The sequence below is a fragment of the Coenobita brevimanus genome, chromosome 14 (assembly GCF_032717465.1).
Source record: "Coenobita brevimanus isolate Jiangsu-jjx chromosome 14, ASM3271746v2, whole genome shotgun sequence".
NCBI lineage: Eukaryota > Metazoa > Arthropoda > Malacostraca > Decapoda > Coenobitidae > Coenobita > Coenobita brevimanus.
Genome location: NC_136967.1, coordinates 60,532,575 through 60,555,513, shown reverse-complemented (window position 1 = coordinate 60,555,513; position 22,939 = coordinate 60,532,575). Strand labels below are relative to the sequence as shown.

The window sequence follows — 22,939 nt, the reverse complement described above, 5'->3', positions numbered from 1 at the left end:
ATGTAGTGGAGAGAGATTATTTGATTTTTGGAATATGTCTGAAAGCTTCGATGAGTGAAATTGTACCAGAGAAGTTGAAGAAGGCTGTGATTGTGCATGTGTGCAAAAGTAGAGATGATCAAAGTAAGTGTGTGAATTAACTGCTGAGTGTTGTAGGAAAAGTATGTGGAAGAATAAGTATATTTAGAAGAGAGAAAGAAAAAAATGCAATACTGTATATCTGAATGTTGGTGGATGATGAAGAGGGGTAGTGGATGAATGGATCAGGTACTTACAGTAAGACATTGGAGAATACATGTGAAAATTATTCTTATGGCATTCATGCAGTTTTTATAACAAAATGCATAGGTAGAGAGTGGGGAAGGTGTCATGTATGTATGTTGTGGATGGAAAACTGTCACAAGCTGTAATGACTGTGCTGTGAGAGGTTAGCATGTGTAAGATTATACTGTAGTACAGTACATCCCCAGAGTATGCGAGTTCCGAGTACGCGATCTCCCTTATACGAGAGGACTTTTTTTTTTTTTTTTTTTTTTTCTTTTTTTCTTTTTTTTTAGTACACGAATTGAACTCCTTGTAAGCGAGACGGGCAGCGAAGAGTTGCACAATTCTGGGGTAACGCCGAGTACGGGACATTGCCCCCCGAAGAAGCGATAACGGTAGCCTACACTCCACCCACCTTCAGCCATATGCTTGTTGGTTTAGTTAAGTCATATCCCTGTTGATTTACCTAGTAAAGCCATAATCTTGTTGGTTTACTTCATCTTAGGTAATACTGTATGTCTTAGATAGTTTCCCTGTACAGTACAATACTTATGTCTGAATAGCATCTCAAGAGTTGCCCATGAAGGGGGGTGCCACCCATATGTAATTTTTCCCATAAGTTTATGCATTCACAGTACTCAAATTCCTAGTACGCGATGTCCTCTGCCGCCCATATAGGCACGTACTAGGGGGATGTACTGTATGGTACCTTGTAGGTAATTTTTGAGGTATGTGTGGTGAACATAGTGGAGACAAGATGAGACATAGTGATTCGTGAGAGATTTGGAGTAAGGATAAATGTTAAAATTGGGGTAAAAGTTTGTGTTTGCATGATGTGGTCAAAAGGAGAAAAATTATATAGATTGGGTGATGAAATTGGTATCTATTGGTGAGTTTGAAGGTTGGAGGAGGTGTGATAGGTCAAGATGATAGAAGGTGTAGAAGGTAAATGACAATGTAAGTTAATGAGGTATGAAAGGTTATTTTGTTTTGGAGCTAACATGGATGGAAGTACAGCAGTCAGATGATGTCTATATACCAAATTACGTGACAAGGGTTGGCACCCTTTTTTTGTAACTTTATAGTTGATGGAATGACTGTATCTGACAGCATCAGTAAAGAAAGAAAAAAAAAAGTACATTATATGCAGATGGTTATTCTTGTGAAGTAAAGCAAGGATTCTGAAGACATATGCAGTGTGCGAATGTTTGTGTGGCCCATGGGACTGAGCATACATGTACAGTTGATCATTTTTCCAAAGTAGTATTTTCTTTTACCCCATTTATTGATCCTAAATGATTCCATCTTTGGGTAAGGCATATGGGTGATGATGATGATGACATTGGTGATGTAAGAATAAAGAACTGGAATGAGAAACTGCAGATTGAATATTATATATACAGTATATGTACTATACATATATACATATGTACACACATGTATGTGTGTGTGTATATATATATATATATATATATATATAAAATCATTTATTCATCATCCAATCCTATATTGCCCCATGAGGAGCATAGGAGCCCAGGACTAGGCAAGTTGGTCCTGACATTTACGATAAGAGTGCCCAACCTCACTCATCCCTGAGTGGCATTACATGAGCAATGAACCCCAACCACCCCTTGGATATAAACCTTCACTGGCTTAATCTGATTTGAGTGCCATAATTACCCACTAAACCACCATGTGCCGAAATATGGCTATATGGTTACCACCCAGCATAGTAAATGGTTTCCTGGTGTACAGGAAACCATTTGGTTTGTCACTCAGTGTAGAGTCACTCACAGGCAGAAGGAAGAGGAAAGACTGAAGGAAAGAAAGACAGAAGAGAGAGTGTAAAGTCACAAGTAAGCTGAAGGACGAGGAAAGAATGAAGGAAAGACAGAAGAGGATGGAAGAAAAGAAGGATGGAGGAGAGGAAAGGGCAGACACTCGAGAGCAGCACTACATCGAGTGAGTGGATGGTGAGTGCCCCCAACCACCACTATATATATATATATATATACTGTGTATATATATTATATATATATATATATATTATATATACAGTAAACAGTACTCGTCAGAAGTATTCAGCGTTGTCCGCCAGGCGCGCAATACTTATGGCCCAAAAAGAATCACCCATTCTGGGGGGTAAGAATTGAGCCACAAGTTTGAGCTCCGAGCATGACGTCACGGTAGCCTGGGGCCTTCCGACGCGCTGGTTGGTTCCCGCCTCAGTCGCCCACGGGCTGCCTGAGAGAGAGGAACTCCGCCGAGTGTCCCTCTCAAATTGCGCCATTTTTTACCGAGTGTCCCACAGTGTTCTGGCCTTCACAACTTTGTTATGGCACCTACCCGTGAACTATCGAGTGAAATCATATCCCAGATCATTGCTCTAAAGGAGGCAGGCCACCAGACAAAGGAAATTAGTGAATTGGTTGGTGTGGCACGATCGACAGTGCGCCGTTGGTGTGCGCGGTTTCGGGAGGAAAACAGTGGTGCAGTTCCCACAAAGAAACCGCGGTCTGGTAGGCCTAGGAAAACTTCCCCAAGGTCTGTTAATGTTTTAAAACGTGCAGTGGAGTTTAATCCTCGTGTGAGTGCAAGGAAAATTAAGGAGAGCAACCCGGAAGTGTTTGGTGAGGTGTCAGTGAGAACAGTGTCTCGTAGGGTGCATGAGCTTGGTTACACAAGTCACAGGCCTGTGAAAAAGCCTCTTCTCACCAAGAGCCAGAGAATTCGTAGGCTTGCCTTTGCTAATAAATATCTAATCTGGGGTGAGGAGCAATGGTTGTCAGTGTTGTGGTCTGATGAGGCAACGTTTAGTGTTACCTGTAACAGAAGAGCACGTGTGTATCGACGCAAAGGTAGTGACCCACTTGACCCACGGTATGTAGAAAGCACAGTTAAACATCCTGATTCACTCATGGTATGGGGTTGTTTCTCAGGGAAGGGTTTGGGGAAGCTTGTTGTACTTCCCAAGAACATCAGAGTGAATCAGGATGTTTACCTGGAGCTTCTGTGTGATCATTTACCAGACTCCTTCAAGCTAACAGGTGCACGAGTGTTTCAGCAGGACGGTGCACCTGCTCCTAGAGCCAACTCGGTCACCAATTGGCTTCGTGACTGTGAGGTATCATTCATGACAGACTGGCCAGGAAATAGCCCAGACCTCAACCCCATTGAAAACCTCTGGTACCTCGTAAAGAAGAGTCTCCAAGGGAAAGACGTGAGCTCTCTGCCTAAGTTGGAAGCCGCCATTCGTGACTCCTGGGACAAAATACCCCTCCAGCACCTCAGGAGCCTCGCCCTTTCACTTCCAAGACGTCTCAGGTCCGTGAAGAAACGTAAAGGCTACCCTACGAAGCACTAAAGGTAAATAAAATGCATTATTTATATGTTTTTTCAATGTTGAAAGGTTTGTTTCTCAGGAGGGACGCAGGGCGCTCTATACTTCTGACGAGCACTGTATACAGTACCCTCGCGTCCAACATGCGTTAGTCCAGCACGATTCGGGTCCAGCACGATTCGGGTCCAGCACGGAGAGCAATTAATTAGTATTATTTAATACGATTTAATTACTGCAACACGAATGTGTTAGCATAACACGCACAGAGCTCCGAGAAGTGGGCCAAATCCGCAGAGTTCACTCTAGCACGATCACCCCCGGTCCAACACGGTCATACTGGACATTCCCATGATGATGATAGCCAATGAAAACTTCTGATCAAGTAGCCTTCCCTGCCCACTATCGTGACGTGATCGTGATGCCGTCCAATTAAAAACGCTTCTGGAGTCACATGATGTTTTGTTTAAATTTCTCCCGCCACAGCGCCACTCAGTCGTATAATTGCATTGGAAGGTGCTTTTTTCTTGCTGCATTTTCTGCCCTTGTTACTGCATTTTATCCTGCTCACGATGCCTAGGAAGCCTTCTGAGAACCCCAAGAAGCGTCGGCACCTCCCTCAGGCCACCAAGCTAGAAAGCATCGAGAGGAAGAAGAAAGGGGAGAGGAAAGTTGACATTGCCAAGGCCTACGACATGAATGAAGCCAACGTGATCATAATAAAAAACTAAGACAAGATCCTGGCAGCCGAAGGCTATCACACGTCACTTCATACCAGGTTTGCCGAGGATACGATGGTAAATTGGAACGGTAACGTGGTAAAATTGCCGACGATACCACGGGCATTTGGAATTCATCTGGATGGATTCCTGCCGAGGATACGACGGGAAAAACAGTGTGACCAAAACCCAGGCGACTCGACAGAGAATGTATCATACTACAGCATTGAACATTTAGCCTGACACTGAATACATATTAATATTTTAGAATAAATATCAATCGTTTTGAAACCCTTCTCATCGGCGTGCGTACCAGTTTATAAACAAAGTTGCTTCTCCTTATTCTCTACCGAGTCAGCGACAGCGATCACTTTCCACAGTCACGAGACGGGGCTCTGGCAACAGTGTGAGAAGCATGCCCTTTGCCGAGGATTACAGTGCTAGGACAGGCAGAAGCAGGACCTTCCATGGCTGTGGACGAAGATAATGATTCTGAGTGTGATTTTGAAGGATTTATGAGGGAGGTTGAGGAGGAGCAGCAGCCATTACCCGCTAGTGACGCCAGCAGCCATCCTCCGGGGACCCAGTAGGACTACCTTCAGCCTTGGATACCACCTTCCATTCCCAGCAAGCCCACCAACACTATCCTAAAAGGTTAGTTATCATTCATAGCACAGTACCATTTATTATAATTACAATACAGTAGTACCAATATATGTATAGGTATATGGTAGGTATTTAGGGTGACTTTTCTGAGGGTTGCTGACATAATTCATTTTTCCCCATAAGCTCTATTGTTAGGCCAACACGTTTTTGGTCCAACACGTGACCCATGCACGACAGTATTACCGTTCTGGACACGAGGGTACTGTACACACACACACATATATATATATATATATATATATATATATATATATATATATATCAGTATTTATATATATATATATATATATATATATATATATATATATATATATAAATACTGTATATATATATATATGGTAGGTATTTAGGGTGACTTTTCTGAGGGTTGCTGACATAATTCATTTTTCCCCATAAGCTCTGTTGTTAGTCCAACACGTTTTTGGTCCAACACGTGACCCATGCTTGACAGTATTACTGTGCTGGACACAAGGGTACTGTACACACACACACACACATATATATATATATATATATATATATATATATATATATATATATATATATATACAGTATATATATATATATATATATATATATATATAGTATATATACAGTATTTATATATATATATATATATATATATATATATATATATGCTAAGAGGATTCATAGGGATATCTTTTACAGAATCTTTCATTACATCAGATCATTGTTGCATTCCAGTATTTCAGGTTGATGCTCTGGTACATATCTGTTGAATCATTATCAGAGTGCACTTCTTTCTTCTTCCCCAGCAAAGGTAGAATTATGTCCAGTTCTTCCAACACCACAACATAGTGATATGAGATGCACTGAGGGTGTGTCAGGGGTTGGCTACCCTCCAGGCACCTCCTGCACCTTCAGGTGCGATGTTGGGGCGTCACTGCGGGGAGCTCGCACCACCACCTGCCTCGTGTCTGGAGCATGGTCCACTGAGACACCTGTATGTCAGGGTGAGGGATGTACTCTAGCATATATACCACAAGACTGCATGTACAGGCAACAAAAAGTACTGTTGCTCAAAACTTTTATTGTATTTGCTCTAAGAAATGTTCTTTCATAAACATCAGTATGCCTGGAAATTCGAAGTTGCTAAAAATTACGATTGATATCATATTATGGGTACACTATTTTAAAAGATTAATCTGCAGTATGTTCCAGAAAGTAATTATTAATTATATGATTTTTTTTTTTCCCTGTACTTGCAGGACATAATTTCTGTTGTGTTGTAGTATGGCATATCATAGAATGACACATCAGCACACAATACAGTACTTTAAATTTTATGTGTATAATATAATAGTTTCTGTATCAAGCTTCCAGGTATTCTCTGATATCAGACCTCCAAGTTTATAATAACAGTGCTCAGGATACATAGAATGGTTTAGATTTATTAGCAGAAATTCAGTGAGTAAATATTGTGTAATATCAGCATGCTTTCCTTTATAAATTGCTGAAGTCTGAAAGTAAATGTAGGTATGAGAAATTTAGAAGTTCTTCAGCAAGTGGGTATTCTGGAGTGCTATACAGTATGCTGGTGAACAGAGTGAGGTTTGAACTGGTGGAAGATTGTAGGTTCTTCAGTGCAGTGATGGAAAGGTAAACAAGTAAATGTGGAGAGTAGAATTACTGAAGGAATAAAATTGGCTGGTAATATGAAGAGCTAGATTAGAAGCAGGATTGCACTGAGTTGTGCCTGTGTGTTTTTAGTATTTACAGTATTAGACAGAAAAGTCTAGGGTTTGTAAAGTATGAGAACAGTAAAAATGGAGCTAAGGAATTTATTTAGATTGAATAGGCTGGATAGAATAAAATAATATAAAGTCACAAGAGGTGTAGAGTAAGGAAGTCTTTTAGTAATATTGTAGAAGAATGTGCCTAGATGTTATGAGTATATACTGGGAATGCATATGAACAGAGTGGTGAAACAGGTGTATGATAAGTTTCAAGGTGGGAGGAGGCTGGGTTTTGGTATACACTACCAAGATGAAGATGGAGGGATATAGTAAAGAAATGTATTAGAAATTTTGGTGTGGATATTGGTGATTCAAAGTAATTGACAAAGGATGAATGGAGATGCTTTTGATAAGGGTTATGGTTTTCCTTTTGTACTTTATAATAGATAGAATTGCTCTATTCCACAGGTATTTATGACAGAAAAAAGCCCTGGATTGTTTGGCTGTGAGACTGAGCAAAGAATTTTTAAAGTTTGAATAATTACTCAACAGGTGTGGGGCCCATTCCCTAGGGCACTTGTTGCAAGTTCTTTTTGTATAACTACATATGTCTGATAGCTGTATGTAAATTACCATAATAAAAAGTTATTAAATGCTTTTCTACTGGTTGCTTAGTTTCATCAGCTGTCATATCTTGCTTTTTTACATATTCATTTACCATATGCATCCACCATCTTCTTGAGCTACCTTGTCTCCTCTCACCTTCAAACTCTGTCACAAAATACCTTCCCATCACTCAAAATCCTTTCATTCTACATAACCATAACATCTAAGCACACTTTCTTATATCCCCTTATCAGTGGACTTCCTTATTCTGTATCTTTCATGGATCCTTATATATCTCATCCTGCAGTACTTATGTACTTCTCTGTGTTTAGAATATGAATTCCTAATTCAGAGCTTTCTTTCTTAACTCATGTTCTGCAATCTTTGCCCATTATCCTTATCCCCTTACACTCCACAACAACCCATTACAGTGTACGTCATTCACGGAGATCATATTAACTCTTCCTATCAGATTTTCCAACACAAACACTCTGTAGCCCATTGACATATCTGCTATCAATCTGTCATATTGGTGTGAAAATATATCTTTCTCTTCATTATCTGTCATTACAAGGTGCATAAGCAGTGCAGGTAATTAGTGCTGCAATGATCCACTCAGACTTCAGCTTAACATGCATGACTTGCATGTTGTTACATTTATGGTGACTTATTCTTCTTGGCCTTTTATCATTCATTAGCAGAACTACTTCCTCAAAACTCCACCCATTCATACTCAAACCAGACCTTACTCAACACATGTCACATCTTCCATTCATCCACTTCTTTCCCATGCTTCTCTGTCTTCCAGTGTGTCACTGTTGTGCCCAGCTTCTAAAAATTTTCACTGCTTCTACAGTTTTATGTGTCCAGAAATGAGTAATTGCACCTTAAAGTAATCAGTATAACTTGACTTTGTAATAGCATTTCTCAGCAAAACAGCAAAATGATATGGTGTATGTTGTGGCCATGTGGAGAGAATGGAGAGTGAAAGATAGACTAGAAGACTGGAAGAGAGAGTGGTGGAAGGGGAGAGGAGGAGTGGGAGACCAAGGATGAGATGGAAGAATGGGGTGGAGAGGTATATGAACAAGGAAAATGCAAGTTAGATGTAGGGCAGCCTGATGTTGATGGACATGGTGACATGAAGATGATTTGTTTGTGGTTGCCCAATTGGGAATTGAGTTGCCCAGCTATAGATAGATAGACAGACAGATAGATAGATAATTGGTTACAGGAAAAAGCTGTGCTTCAATTTTAACTGTTCCTGTCCCACATGCAGCATTGAAGTGTTCAGTGCTAGCTGATGTAGAGCATGGGCGTGTGTCTCCAGCACGATGTGTGTCAAGGGCATCAACACCTGGTCAACACTGCTACCTTTCATGTTCACCTGGCTACAGGGTTGTTGGCAACCCAGTTAGAACATGCCGACCTGATGGTCACTGGTCACCTGATGCACCCAGCCCATACTGTGAAAAAGGTATGTCATAATGCATTTCCTGGGAAGATGCAGAACTGGTATTGGTAGTACATATATATATATATATATATATATATATGAGAGGTATATTAGGGAAGGGGGGGTGAGTTGGGGGGAGGGTAGTCAAATGGTGGGTGACAGAGCAACTTGGAGGCGTTTTGTCTGCGGCCACCCTCTGTGGGATTAGGGCGTCAGGCTATAGATAGATACTCTGTAGATAGATAGATAGAGATCTCTCTCATCTCATCAGCCGTTTGAGTGTCCACTGCAGGACCGGCTTAGCCCAACCGAAGCAAGGACGATACAGCCAATGTATCTCTACCAAGTGGCTTAGGCTTTCTGGTAGAGATTGTATGTAGGGTGAGAAGTGCTTGTAAGTGTATTGTAGTGTTGGAGTGGCTTTGGATGTGTGTGTAGTCTGTGAACCAAGTGTAATCAGCCCGAGTAAGCCGACTGGGTGCAAGCATACTTTATAGTATGTGACACTGGTTCAACCGCAGCACCCCTGATGTCCACCAATGCAGTATGTGGCCAGAAGAACGCTCCCAAAGTTTATTACCCTAGTGGGATGCAAACCCTCATTTTTCAGTGTACGAAAATGCACAATTTACCTCTGTACCACAGAGGCTCCATATATATATGTATGTATATATACAGTAATCCCCGCACTATCCGGACGCCCACTTTCCGGACATCCCCACTTACCAGATATTTTGGGCCTGGGATCCAATATTCCTAAAATGGGCCAATAATCGCAAAAAATATCGAAAAAATCCAACTTTATCCCCCCCGTAATTTGAACTCAGCATACATGGCGCAGACCAGCTGTGTTTTGGTGCGTTGTTCCGCCGCCGTCCGCTAGAGCGCCCCTGCATCCTCCCCACTTACCGCCTGTCTCTTGTTGTGAGTGCATGCTTGTCATCATGGCCGCCCACGTGCTCGCTTTTATGGTGGTGCCTTACCTGCTGCAGGCTCTGCTGCTGCTCTCCTGCCCCTTGTTAGTGTGTGTGATGATGGCCCCGCCTCCTGAGAAGAGGAAGAGAGTGGTTTTGACTCTGGAGAAGAAGAAGGAGATATTGGACAAGGTGGACTAGGGATGGTTAACCTCATGCATCCTCTATGAGTTCAACCTGGCCCGATCTACTTTGTTTGATATCAAGAGATCCAGCGACAAACTCATGCAATACACAGCTGACTTCTTGTTGAAGAACAAACACAACATGGAGAGGAAGATGATGTTTACTCCCCGGTATGCTGAAGTCGACCGCGCCACGTTGATTTGGTATCGACAGCAACGTGCTGCTGGTGTGCTGGTGCATGGCACGGAACTGAAGGCTGCTGCTGAGAAGTTCACAAGACTTCACGACGCCCCAGACTTCAAGGCATCTGATGGTTGGCCCTTTGCGTTCAAGTTACGACATGGCCTTACCAACCGTAAGGCCCATGGCGAAGCTTTGGACGCCAATGAGGATGGAGTAGAGGAGTTTCAGCACAAGGTGAAGCGCTTGATCGACAGGGAGGGCCTCACTCTTGGTCAAGTCTACAACCCTGACGAAACTGGTTTTTTCTATCGCTCTTTGCCAACGAACACTTTAGCCGAGGAGACGGAGAAGTGTGTACCTGGCCGCAAGCTCTCCAAGCAACAGATATCTGCTTTGTGTTGTGCCAATGCTAACGGCATGCACCGGCTTAAGCCCGTTATTGTTGGCCGTGCAAAGCAGCCTCGGTGTCTTCGTGGGGTGATGGATGTCCTTCCTGTCGTTTGGTACCATTCTTTGAAGGCATGGTTCACAGCCCAGACCTTCAAAGGCTGGTTCCACTGCCATTTCATCAAGGAGGTCATTCATTACCAGACGAAGACACTGGGAATTCCGCGCGACCAGGTAATGGCCCTCCTTCTCCTCGACAATGCACCTGCTCACCCGTGCGACAAGGAGTTGGTGGCTTAGAATGGGCGCATTTGGTGCATGTTTCTGCAACCTAATACGACTGCTCTCATCCAACCAATGGACCAAGGAGTGATTGTGGCAACGAAGAGGCCGTACCGACGGAAGTTCCTGGACGAGGTGATGGTTGTTCTCGAGGACGAGGATGAGCTCAGGGAGGGATGGGACACGTGAGGCCAGCAGACTTTGGAAAACCTTCGCCGCCACAACATCAAGTCTGCAATCTATAACTAGACCAGTGCATGGAAGGAAGTCCCTCTCAAGACTCTAGAAAATGATTGTCTCATCTGCTTCTTGGAATGGATGTGGAGCACGATTTCCTAGGTTTCGACGTGGATGACTTCCATGCACGTCTACATGCGCATGGCGACAATGTTGATGTGGATGAAGCAGGTGTCAGTACCCAGCTTGAAGATTCCAACGAGGACAGCGACGATGATGCAGACTCCTCTCAGCTTGACACTACTACAGCCATCCCCAAGCTGAGCGCACTCCGGGAACACGTAGAGTTCGTTCTTGACTACCTGGAGCACCCGGACTGCGACAGGGAGATGGGGCCCTTGGGACTTGTGGGGTAAGTGCGCGCTTTCAGGCAGTGCATCATTAATCGCCAAAATCGTCGTTCCTTGCGTCAATCAACCATTGACAGCTTTTTCAGACCCACGACCCCCACTGTGCCCAGCCCTGGCTCCACACCATTGCCTCCCCAAGACAGACCCTCATTCTTCGAGCCACAGCCCAGCACATCAGGCACGGTGGAGTCACCTCTGGACGTGAGTTTGCGCCTGTCTTCAGAATCTTCTGCAGTGGGTAGTCCATCACCACGACCCAGCAGTGCACCCCTAGGCCACCTGCTTCAGCTACTCTCAGACTCTGACAGTGATTAAACGACAAGAACTCTCCACTAGACCACACTGGAATTTACAGTTTTGTGCAGTGAAGAAAAAAGTGCATAGTGTTAAGAAATTAGAATTGTGAGTGCAAGGACTAAAGTACAGTACAGAGTGCAACACTGATTTTATTGATGTACAGTGGAGTGCAAATTAGGCTAGAGTGTGTAATGTTAAGAAAATGGATTTATAAGTGCAAAGACTTAAGTGCAGAGTGCAACACTTAATTCATTAAGGTGCAATGGAGCGCAAGTAAGACTAGAGTGCGCAGTGTTAAGAGAATGGAAATCTGAGTGCAAATGACAAAATTCAGTGCAAGACTTCATGTACAGTTTACTGCAGGTGCCTCAGGTACTCCTTTTTACTGTCAGAGTCTGAGAGGAGGTGGGTTATTCATCGAGATGGCCAGGGACTTGTTGTAAGTACCCAGAATGTTTTGTATTATACTGTACTTTTCATACTTACCTCTGAAACCTCATTTCACTCTTTTATGTCCCTTATTGGTGTGAATAGGGTCTTAGGTGCTATGCATGTGCAGTAGGGAGGTGTTTTTCTGAGTTAGGCTAGGTCAGGGTCCATATGTACCAATCCAGGAGCCAGGAACTTGTTGTAAGTACCCAGAATGTTTAATATTGTATAAACTCACCTCTAAAACCTCATTCTCTGGTTCTTTTGCATTTATTTCAGTCTTTTATGTCCCTTATTGGTGTGATTTGGGTCTTAAATAGGTGCTCTGCATGTCCAGAGGGAGTTGTATAGGTGTTTTTCTGAGTCAGGGTAGGTTAAGGTCCATAAGTACAAGTCCAGGAGGCTGGGGCCCACTTTCCGGACGTGCTTTTGGCTCTATTACATCGGAAAGTGGAGGGATTACTGTATATATATATATATATATATATATATATATATAATTTTCATGCGAGGAAGAAGGAACCAAAGGCAGAGCCCGCATGAACGTTCCTTTCAAGAAAATAACAAAAACAATACAAAAGAGAGCCAAATCACAATACTGTATAGTATTATGATCCCTACTCTGACGTACGGAAACGAGGCATGGACATTGCTAGAGGAGAACAAGTCAAGAATGAGAGTAGTGGAATTGAGTTACATGAGAGGAGCATGTGGACTGACATGGAGGGACAGGTTGACAAATGAAGAAGTGAAGGAACGTTGTGGGGTGGAAGTGAATGTGGTTGAGAAAATTACGAGAAATACACTGAGGTGGTTTGGACATGTGGAGAGAATGGAGAATGAAAGACTGACTAAGAGGGTGTATGTAGGTGAATTGGAGGGAGGGAGAGGGAGGCAAAGACCAAGGATGAGGTGGAGGGATGGAGTTGAGAGGTATATGAGGGAAGGGGGAGTGAGTTGGGGGGAGGGCAGTCAAATGGTGGGTGACAGAGTGACTTGGAGGTATTTTGTCTGCAGCCACCCTTTGCGGGATTAGGGCGTCGGGCTATATATATATACACTCAAACCTCGATTTAAGGGACCTCCATTTAAGGGATTTCGGATTTAAGGGACTCCATATTCTACCTGACAAACAGACTAGACCATTCATAAATGATAGGTAATTTCTAGGTTATACACATTATTATGTTTCTTTATACAATACCCGTAAAATAATATTCATAATCATATAAATAAGTGAAACAATCATTGCATTTCATAATAAGATTGTCTTTATATATGGTAAAACAATGGACATTTTCAAGTAAGGGACAAGTTGGTTCCCCATTTAGTCCCTTAAATCGAAGTTTGAGTGTATAATAATATATATATATATATATATATATACTGTATATATATGTAATGTTACTGGTACTGTTGAGAGCTTTAATCCATATTTCTAACTCTAGATCGGACAGTTCATTAACCCCTACACCGCGGGCTTGTTTACCAATTACTTGCGTGTGCCGCGGGGTTATTTGGGCTCCGACAGACTCTCAAAAAATATTTGCCAAAAATCAGTTATTAGTCCTAGAATAATAAAATTACATATGCTTATGGCACATACCTTCAGCTTTCTCCTGGAATGATTGTTGAGCCTTCGTCGGTTACCGTAGGACTTGTGGAGACCTCTGAAGTAGGGTAACGAAGTCTCCACTTTACACTTCCCAACAACCCGTAATATGATTACCACAGCCAGATACAAACACTATAAACACTATTCTACAATTTTCAAGTAGTTTGGGATCCATACTCAAAAAAAAAAACACTGTGAAAGCAATGGAAATTACGAGCGCGTCTGATCGTCGCACTGGCACTAGTTCGCTCATGGTAGTCTGTCATTTATTATTCATAAAACCCCTCACACTTTATATTTCTATTACTATATAACACTTATATATATCTACAGTCTTTATCCATAAGTTTCCTTCAGTAGTATTAGTTTATTGTCACTGTAGGGATTCAATTTCTTTCAGTAAAATACGTAGCATTCACTTTCTCGTCCTGTAGGCTATACTGGCATTGAGAGTGAATGTCACTTTCATCTTCACTCTCATAACTCATAGCATTCAGACATGCTAGAGTGAAACTCACTTTCATTACTCCTAGGGTATATACTCATATTCTTATAATACTACTCATTTACATTTCTATTTACGATCTCTATTTTATTTACGTTATTTACATTTCTATTTTATTTACAGTGTTATGCACTGTCACTTGAAATAACTTATAAAACTATTTTCCATTGTTCACGTATATTTACATTCATTACTTTCACTTGCTGTTTACACATTATTTACACATTATTTACAATTCCACTTGCACTGTTTTACTCAATAGAAAGATCGTAGTCACTCTTTTATCAATTGTCAGCCCTTTACCTCTTTCCACACGAGGTTTAGTAGGGGGTAAAGGTCACAGAGCCATTTGCATGGGGGTGAAAAAAGGCCTTGAAGTCAGCAAGATGAAACATACGTCCTCTCACTTCGGAAGATGACAGTACACTGATAACGCAGGGGCAGCCTAGAGGCCTGCTTTAGGGGTTATTCAGAGTTACCAATATTACTTCTTGAAACAGCTAAGTCTAGCACTGATATGATTGGCAGGAAATCTAGACAATACATTATAAATTTGGTAGTTCCAGGTGAATGTAAATATCATTTAGGGTTCTCCCTTCCCTCCTTACAGGTATATTTATTACGAAAATAGATTAGAGGCCTACTTAGGAGATATATAATCAGAGCTACCAATGTTAAATCTTGAAACAGCTTTGTGTAGCACTGATATGATTGGCAGGAAATCTAGACAATACATTATAAATTAGGTAGTTCCAGGTGAATGTAAATATCACTTAGGCCTCTCCCTTCTCTCCTTACATGTATATTCATTACGAAAATAGATTATACGGCATATTTCAAGGGGAAAAAACAGCGAAAATTAGCGAACGAGTGCACGTGAGGTGTTGTCAGGTGATAATTAGCCAATTCCAGGTGTATGGCACTCTCACTTACCTGATTTCTTTCTTGCATATATTATTTGGTATAAGAATACGACATAGGGCTTATTTCAATGGATGAAATCAGTGAAAAATTCCAGGGAAGATTTACTTAGCGTAGCATGGCCGGGCAGGCGAGAGGATAGGGTAATGGAGGGGGGGTAGGGAGGGGAGTCAAGAACAGGGAGAAATGGCTAAATTGTCAACAATGGATGGGAGTACAGATGAGATTAGGAGTGCTGACTAGTGTTGGACATTGTCAGTACTGATAGATGATACAAGCCCCCACTTGAAAGCCCGGGTGAATTCAAAATAACACAGAATCACAAAAGCGACGCCCCGCGGTATGATCCCTTGCTCCCAAGCGTCACGAAAGTGACGCCCCGCGGTTAAGGGGTTAAGGAAAGAGAAACAAATTTAAACAAATTATAACATCCAGCTCCAAATGAAACAGAAATTTTGAATACGTTAAGAAAAACTGTTAACAAACTGTTTCAGACTGTAACTATCCGAACACTTAGAAACTTGCACAGTGGAATTTCTCACATGCCTTTGGTATTAAGTCATCTATCATCTTTAGAGTATGGTATTCAGACATAAACAAAAAGTTTTTTTTTCTTAGCATTATCTGTTATTTTCTTGCATTCGGAAGTAAGAGGACTGTGGTAAATAACAGTCATTTCAATATATACAAGACTCAGGAACTTGTGCAGTGGAAGTAATGTATTCACCCACTTTTGGTGCTGGGAGCAAGTTAAGTAGTGGTTTTAAAAAATCATTAGTTTTGGCGGAAGGAGTTAATCTTTCAGCTATGTGAACATTCAGTCATGGATGCTAAGTTTATTCATGATATTAATTTTTGTAATTTTATTCTTATGAATATGAGGATGAATAAACAAATTCAAGCACCTGATGAAACTGAACTTGTTTGCTAGTCATTGTCTGTCAGCTGTAGATCCAAGCACTAATTTTTTACAGCATTTCCCCCTCATAATTCTACCTTCTATGACAATGTCAGCACAATAAATATGGCTAACAGTACTCTAAATACAAAACAAATTAGAGCCAGCATGAACAGAAATATCGCAGAATTTTCTGAACTTTTCCGTAAGTGAGCTCGAGATTTTTTTGTGTACTTCCCACGTGTGAATTTCTGGTTTACTGACTTCAGCACTGAGTGGACGTGTAATAAAGTACTGAGTTTCTCTCTTTTATCCAAAAATCTGTTTCTCAGATGCAGAATGTGTCAGTGTAAATTTTAAGGGACTGGACCCAGTGGATGCAGAGAGCTAAGTATATATCTTCAGGACTTTCATAGCTCATAGCAGGGTAATGTTAGTTTTATTTATAATTATCTATGCATAGGATTTAATTATTAGTTTTGAGGAAGCTGTATCTTAGTTTTTCCCCCTTACTAAATCTGAAATTTCAAGCAGTCCAACGGTTCATCATATTCTGTGATTTTCATTTACTGCATCTCTTTTGCCTATAGACACACTGAAGCCATTTATCCAGTGCCCAAATGATATGAAGGTGAACCTGGCTCCACACCAGAACTCAGCCCATGTCAGACTACAACAACCAAAGGCAAATGTCGATTGGTTCAGGTTAGTACATAGTACCTGTATTGCATCAATTACCTCATATTAAACGGGACATAATAATACTCTTATAAAAGATTGGGTGTTATAGTGTATGAGGCACTCACAGCTAGACTGATTACTCAGCTGACCATGTATGTTGAAATAATAATTCATCCATCTGTGCCCTGCATTTTATGACCTCCCAGATAATAAGGGAATGAATATTCGTCATTGTGTAAAGAACGAGAATTGTGTGGTTCATTATGTTGATAATACTCTTGATCAACTGTACTTTGTTTTTGTTGATGTGGAGAAGGCCTTTGACAGGGTTCCTAGAGAGGTGGTAAAGTGGGCAATGAGAAAGCTTGGGATCGAGGAGTGGCTGTGTAGAGTGGTTATGGCCATGTATGTGGGTGCTCACCTCCAGGTAAGAGTGAATGGAGATTTGAGTGATAAGTTTTCTGTGAATGTTGGTGTGCATCAGGGGTCAGATTTGAGTCCCTTGTTTATCATGGTACTTTAAGCCCTCTCACATGACTTCAGAAATGGACTCCCATAGGAGATGTATACTGATGATTTGGTGTTGATTGCAGAGAATAAAAGGGAGGTGGAGGAAAGATTTGGGAAGTGGAGAGATGGTATGGGGCACAACGGCTTAAGAGTAAATGCAGATAAAACAAAAGTGATGATAGCTAGGGTTGGTGATGGTGCTGTCAAAGTAGAGGGAGAGTGGCCATGTGCAATTTGCCACAAGGGCATGGGAAGTAATTCCATCATGTGCAGTGTTTGTGGTAAGTGAGTGCACAAGAGATGTAGTGGTATCAGAGGTAGACTGCGAGACAATGTTGATTTTATGTGTGCGGTGTGTCGGGGAGAGCAAGTGGAGATTGTCAGGCGTGAAAGGATTGAACTTGCTGGTGAGTCTCTTGAGTGTGTGGAAGAGTTTTGTTATTTGGGAGACATGTTATGTGCTGGAGGCAGAGCTGAAGCTAGGTCTGTGGCTAGGGTGGGGAGTGGTTGGAGGAAGTTCAGGGAGCTGTTGCCTCTCCTGATACTGAGAGGGCTCTCCCTATGTGCTTAGGGGTCTTTGTATGCAGCATGTGTTAGGAGTGTAAAACTGTATTGTAGTGAGACCTGGGCAGTAAAGGAAGAATATATTTGCAGGCTCAGATGTACAGAAATGGCAATGATTAGGTGGATGTGCAGTGCATCCCTGAGCGCAAGGCCTGAGGGGGCTAGGTTTATGACAGAAGCGTTGAGAGATAGGATGGGATTGGAGTGTATTGGTGTTGTGATGAGGAGAGGTAGATTGAGGTGGTTTGGGCATGTGCAGAGGATGGGGGATGATAATTGGGTGCAGAAAGTGAGAAGTGTTAATATTAGGGGTGGAGTAGACCAAAAAAGACGTGGGATGAGGTCATTGAGTGTGACCTCAGTGTTAAGGGACTGAACAAGGAGACTGCCAGAGATCAAGCAGCATGGAGAACTGCCATTAGGTGACCAAGGCCGATGCATGCAAGCATTTTGGAGCCATCAAAAATGAAATGAAAAACAAAGTGATCAAGAGGGAAAATTGTGCAGTACTGTAACTTAAAATTGGATTATTGTTGATTATTCTCTGGCTCCATTAGCTTCATATTGTAGTTTGATAGTGATGTCAGTGACCATTATTTTAAGATATAAAAAGTACTCTTTGTGAGTTGTCATGCTCCACTGGAGTATCTTCATGTTGTTAATGGACTTTGATAGTGGAAAAAATAAACACTAGAGAATTATAATGATTGACATGATTTAGACAGCTGTGTGTCTCTTAAGGTGTTGATTTTTTTTCTTTTTTCTTTTTTTTTTTTAGAAATATATATTTACTCACAAATTGTTTATGTTGCTTTTTTTTTTTTTTTTTTCCCAGACTTATCTGGACATGAGCCCAGTGTATTGCACTCTGAAGTTGCCCTTCTCTTGCAGTCCACCATCTTCCTCTGAGGGAGAGAGAGGGATTTAATAGATTTTGTATAACCAGGCAGAGGAACCTTCTGATTGTATCAATGCCACAGTGTGAAGGGGTCCATCTCAAGCACAACTTAGTACTTACCATGCTTAATTAGCAGTGTTTTGTAATTATTACAGTACAGTATTAACATTTTCACTATGACCATACTGTCAGCTTTAGGGGGTTGGTGCAAACAGAATTGTTATTTACCTTATTCAGTACATGAAGTAGGTATTTTCATTTCCTAATGTTGCAATGCTCTAGTAAAGCAATGTGGTATGTATATTCCCTAGGTAGCCTAATTAATAGGTCATTTTCTGCACATTTTTACAACAAAACTTTAGCAAACAGAATGCAGTCAAATTACCAAACTGACAGTCCTTTCCTTCCTGCATAATCACTGTATGCCAGCTTTGTACATATTTCAGAGCAACCGTTAAGAACTTTAGTAACAGTTCATAGCAAGTAAACGAGTTATTCCACATAGGGTACATAGATGTTACAAGTGCTTGTGGGCCCTTCAGGCCCCTCGCACTTACTCCTGCTGAGGGCTCTCGCGTTTATGTGCTGTTCTAGTGTAACATTGTCCCTTGGATTGTTTGCAGCTAACCAATTGATTGTGTTATTTGCAGCTTTGGGAATGGAACCCAAGTTGTCCGAACGCAAGTCCGAAGTACTTACACAGACACACGTCTACTGCTACAGTTTATCTTAGCTCTACCTCTGGGCAAAAAATTCTACAGAGATCCTATGCTGGGCTCCGGGAGCATCATTTTTTGGTCAAAATATGATTGCTTGCTAAATGTAGTAGAAGTTTTTCAATCGTGATGGGACCAAGTTTTCTTACATCAGCGATTTTTTTGCAATTTTGGTGCCAATTTTGGTGCGATTTGAATGTGTAGTTTCGGCTGCCCAAAATACACACACACACACCGCTTGCTGGTGCAGTGGTAACGTTCTCGCTTGCCATCTGGTAGACGGGAGTTCGCGCCTCGCTCAGGTTGCGAAAAGTTTCACTGACAAAGTGGGTGGTTACTGTCCCCCTTGAGCAAGGGGACAGGTGTGTGAAGGTCACAGCCTTGCCTTTAGATCAGACTATATGAGCTCTCAGCTCCCTTCCGGGAGGGTAAAAAGCTGACGATCATGACCATCAAGTGATCCTGACCGACCCGGTGAATTACACACAGTGTTCTCTGGAAGAGGGGAAAGTGCCACAAGAATGGAAGAGGGCAAATGTGGTACCAATTTATAAGGGAGGAAACAGGGAAGAACCCCTGAATTATAGACCAGAGTCTCTAACCAGCATAGTCGCAAAATTGTGTGAGAGAATCCTGAAAGACAAATGCATAAAATATCTAGAAGAGATGAACATTTTGGCCGAATGTCAGTTTGGATTCAGAAGTGGAAGGTCATGTGTTTCTAACTTGTTGAGTTTTTATTCAAGAGCGATTGACGTGGTACAGGAGAGAGATGGTTGGGTGGATTGTGTGTACTTAGACTTAGAGAAGGCCTTTGACAAGGAACCTCATAAGAGACTAATGTGGAAACTAGAATATATAGGAGGACTGAAGAGGAAACTCCTGGAATGGATGAGAGACTACAAATAGGTGAATAAACACACACACACATACAGTATATCCATCCATCCATCCATCCATCCATCATCTAATCCTACATTACCCCATGAGGTGACCAGCCTCACTCATCTCTGAGTGGCATTACGTGAGCAATAAACCCCAACCATCCCATGGATATAAACCTTCACCAGCTCAATCCGATTGGAGCACCGTTATTACCCACTGAACCACCAGGAGCCAAAATTTGGTTGTATGGTTACAACCCAGTGTAGTAAATGGTTTCCTGGTGTACAGGAAACCATTTGGCTTGTCACTTAGTGTAGAGTCACCCACAGGCAGAAGGAAGAGGAAGGAATGAAGGAAAGAAAGACACAAGTGGGAGTGTAAAGTTACTTGCAGGCAGAAGAAAGAGGAAAGAATGAGGGAAAAAAAGACAAGAGGATGGATGGAAAGAAGGATGAAGGAGAGGAAAGGGCAGACACCCGAGAGCAGCACTACATCAGGTGAGTGGATGGATGGTGAGGGCCCCGACCTACCCCATATATACATATATATATATATATAAAACATGGGCCCCAGATGACCCAAGTATGGCATTTTCAACCAATGTTTGACTTCATTTGGGTAGCTTGAAGCATCAACCTGTCTCTCACCCAGCATTGCCATCCCCTCCACCACACTCATCCCTTATCTTATCCAAATGTGTTCTTGTGATACCTCTAGCATAAGGGTTAACTTTTGGTGCCCTAACTTCATTGCTTCCATACCATCTCTCTCCCATCAGTTGCTGTCCCGCTTCTGCTTGTCTTCCAGCTTTTCTCCTTTTTCCATTCATCCTGTTACTTTTCTCTCTCTTACTCATATTCTTGCATTAGTCGTCTGTCATATTCTTGCCTTCATTTCTTCTCTTGTCACATTGAGTATATTAAAAGAGTGCAATAAAGGAGGGGAAGAAGTGGAAATTTGCAAACCTCCTTTTTATCTGGCTAGCAGTGACTTTGAGTCTCCCTTCTCTCCCTCTCTCCACCCTTTTCCCTCTGCATGTCACTTCTCTTCCTCACCTTTTCTCCTTTTCTCTTACATTCTTTTCCTTTCTTGTTACTTCTATACCTCTTTTTTCTTCCTCTCTTCTTTCCTTCTTCTATCACATCCTAAAGATATAAAAGAGAAAGGAGTAAAATAGTGAAATAAAAGCTAAATCCGTTTTATGTGGAAGGCAGCACTTTTTAAACAGTCCCCTCTCTCTCTCTCTCTCTCTCTCTCTCTCTCTTCCAGATATGTTACATATTTTTAAATAAGACGGAAATTTAATTTTTTTTTTTACTGTACCATAGTTGTCATGATACTGACAGTAGTGATGATTAGTGTCAAGTTTGTGGTTGGTGATGGTGTGGTGGTAATGACTGTAAATGGCTTTTAACTAGTTTGGTAGTGGTAGTTTTGGTGGCTGGCAGGTGTTTTTTGAGCAGAAATTATGATTTTGACTAGAGCCTTGTGATGAGTAATCAGTCAGGTTAAGGCTGGCCCGTTCCCCTGACCTCGCCCCTTGTGATTTTTTTCTGTGGGGCTACCTTAAATCACGAGTGTATACTCATTGACCCCAGACTGTTGAAGCCCTTAAGGTTGCTATTCAGCAATAGATAGCCGCTGTTCCACCCGACGTGACCCGTCGAGCCATGGCAGCCTTCAGAAATCGCCTCCAAGCGTGTATAGACAATGACAGCCACCATTTGGAGGATGTCATCTTTAAAACATGATGAATAAAAACTGTATTGAATGATGTTTCATGTGTGCAAATAATATTTTGATTATCTTTAACCATTTCTTTTTTTCATTTACTTTTGAAATGTGGGAGGTTTTTCTGGGTCACCCTGCCCTATGCTGCTCAAGTGGTCATCAACCTGCAAACCTACAGTCATTTGTCTGTACCAAGATTTCCAGTGGTGTTTACATGCACAAAACCTGATTTTTAGTCATCTGCAGTGGCCTCACCTCTCCTGCCAAATCCATCTCAGTTACTGGTGTGCCTCCTCTGTAATCTTCTCCCATGTACTACATGTTGCATTCTCTTCTTTCATGTGTCTTGCCATAACTCAGCCATCTCAGTCTTTACTGTGCAGTATCGGTTATCAGGCCGTAGCATAGAGTTGCAGTTAAAGCAGCAAGTGAATTGCAGTGAAGCAAATGTGGTGCTGGTGAGGTTGTTGGTGCTAGTTGTGCTAAGCCAAAGCAGGCAAGGAAGAGCTTATCCCCAGACGTCAAGTTAGATATTGTGAAGCAGCACAAGGAAGGGCAAGGTGCTGGTGGTATTGCAAAGTGCTGTAGGGTTTCCACAGTCAACTGTGGCTTCAGGGGAGCATGTATCCTTCTTGACTGCCAAGAAGTTAACAAGTCCTTTCATGGAGGAGATGTCCTTCAAATCTGGATCATGGACCAGAATTGCCACGGTTTGTCCCTCTCAGGTACCCTTGTTACCGACAAGGCATTTTCATTACGGAGGACAAGAAACAGAGGATGAGCAGTAATGGTAGAGATAAGAGAGGCTTAAAGGTCAGCTGTAGGTAGTTTGAATATTTTGAGGCATGTGCTTGTCCAGCATCACCTCTGCATTATCATAAATGTTGAAGCAGGGAGACTAGTTGTACTGTATTGCTGCTACTTGCATGTGCCAGTTTTTTATTGTGCAACATGGGGAGGCAGAAGGAGGAGGGTTCCCTCAAGTTTGCCCTTGTGAATTTAGTG

At 41.9% G+C, this 22,939-nt stretch overlaps 1 protein-coding gene across 1 annotated transcript in view; it reads left to right on the top strand.

Moving 5' to 3' along the window:
• Positions 1-22,939, top strand: part of LOC145390422 (uncharacterized) — a 163,985-nt gene that overhangs the window by 87,715 nt on the left and 53,331 nt on the right. The window contains exons 19-21 of the mRNA XM_080265351.1: positions 5,763-5,960; positions 8,569-8,766; positions 16,540-16,654. Coding sequence (XP_080121477.1) covers positions 5,763-5,960; positions 8,569-8,766; positions 16,540-16,654 — 511 coding nt within the window. The remainder of the gene's footprint in view (positions 1-5,762; positions 5,961-8,568; positions 8,767-16,539; positions 16,655-22,939) is intronic.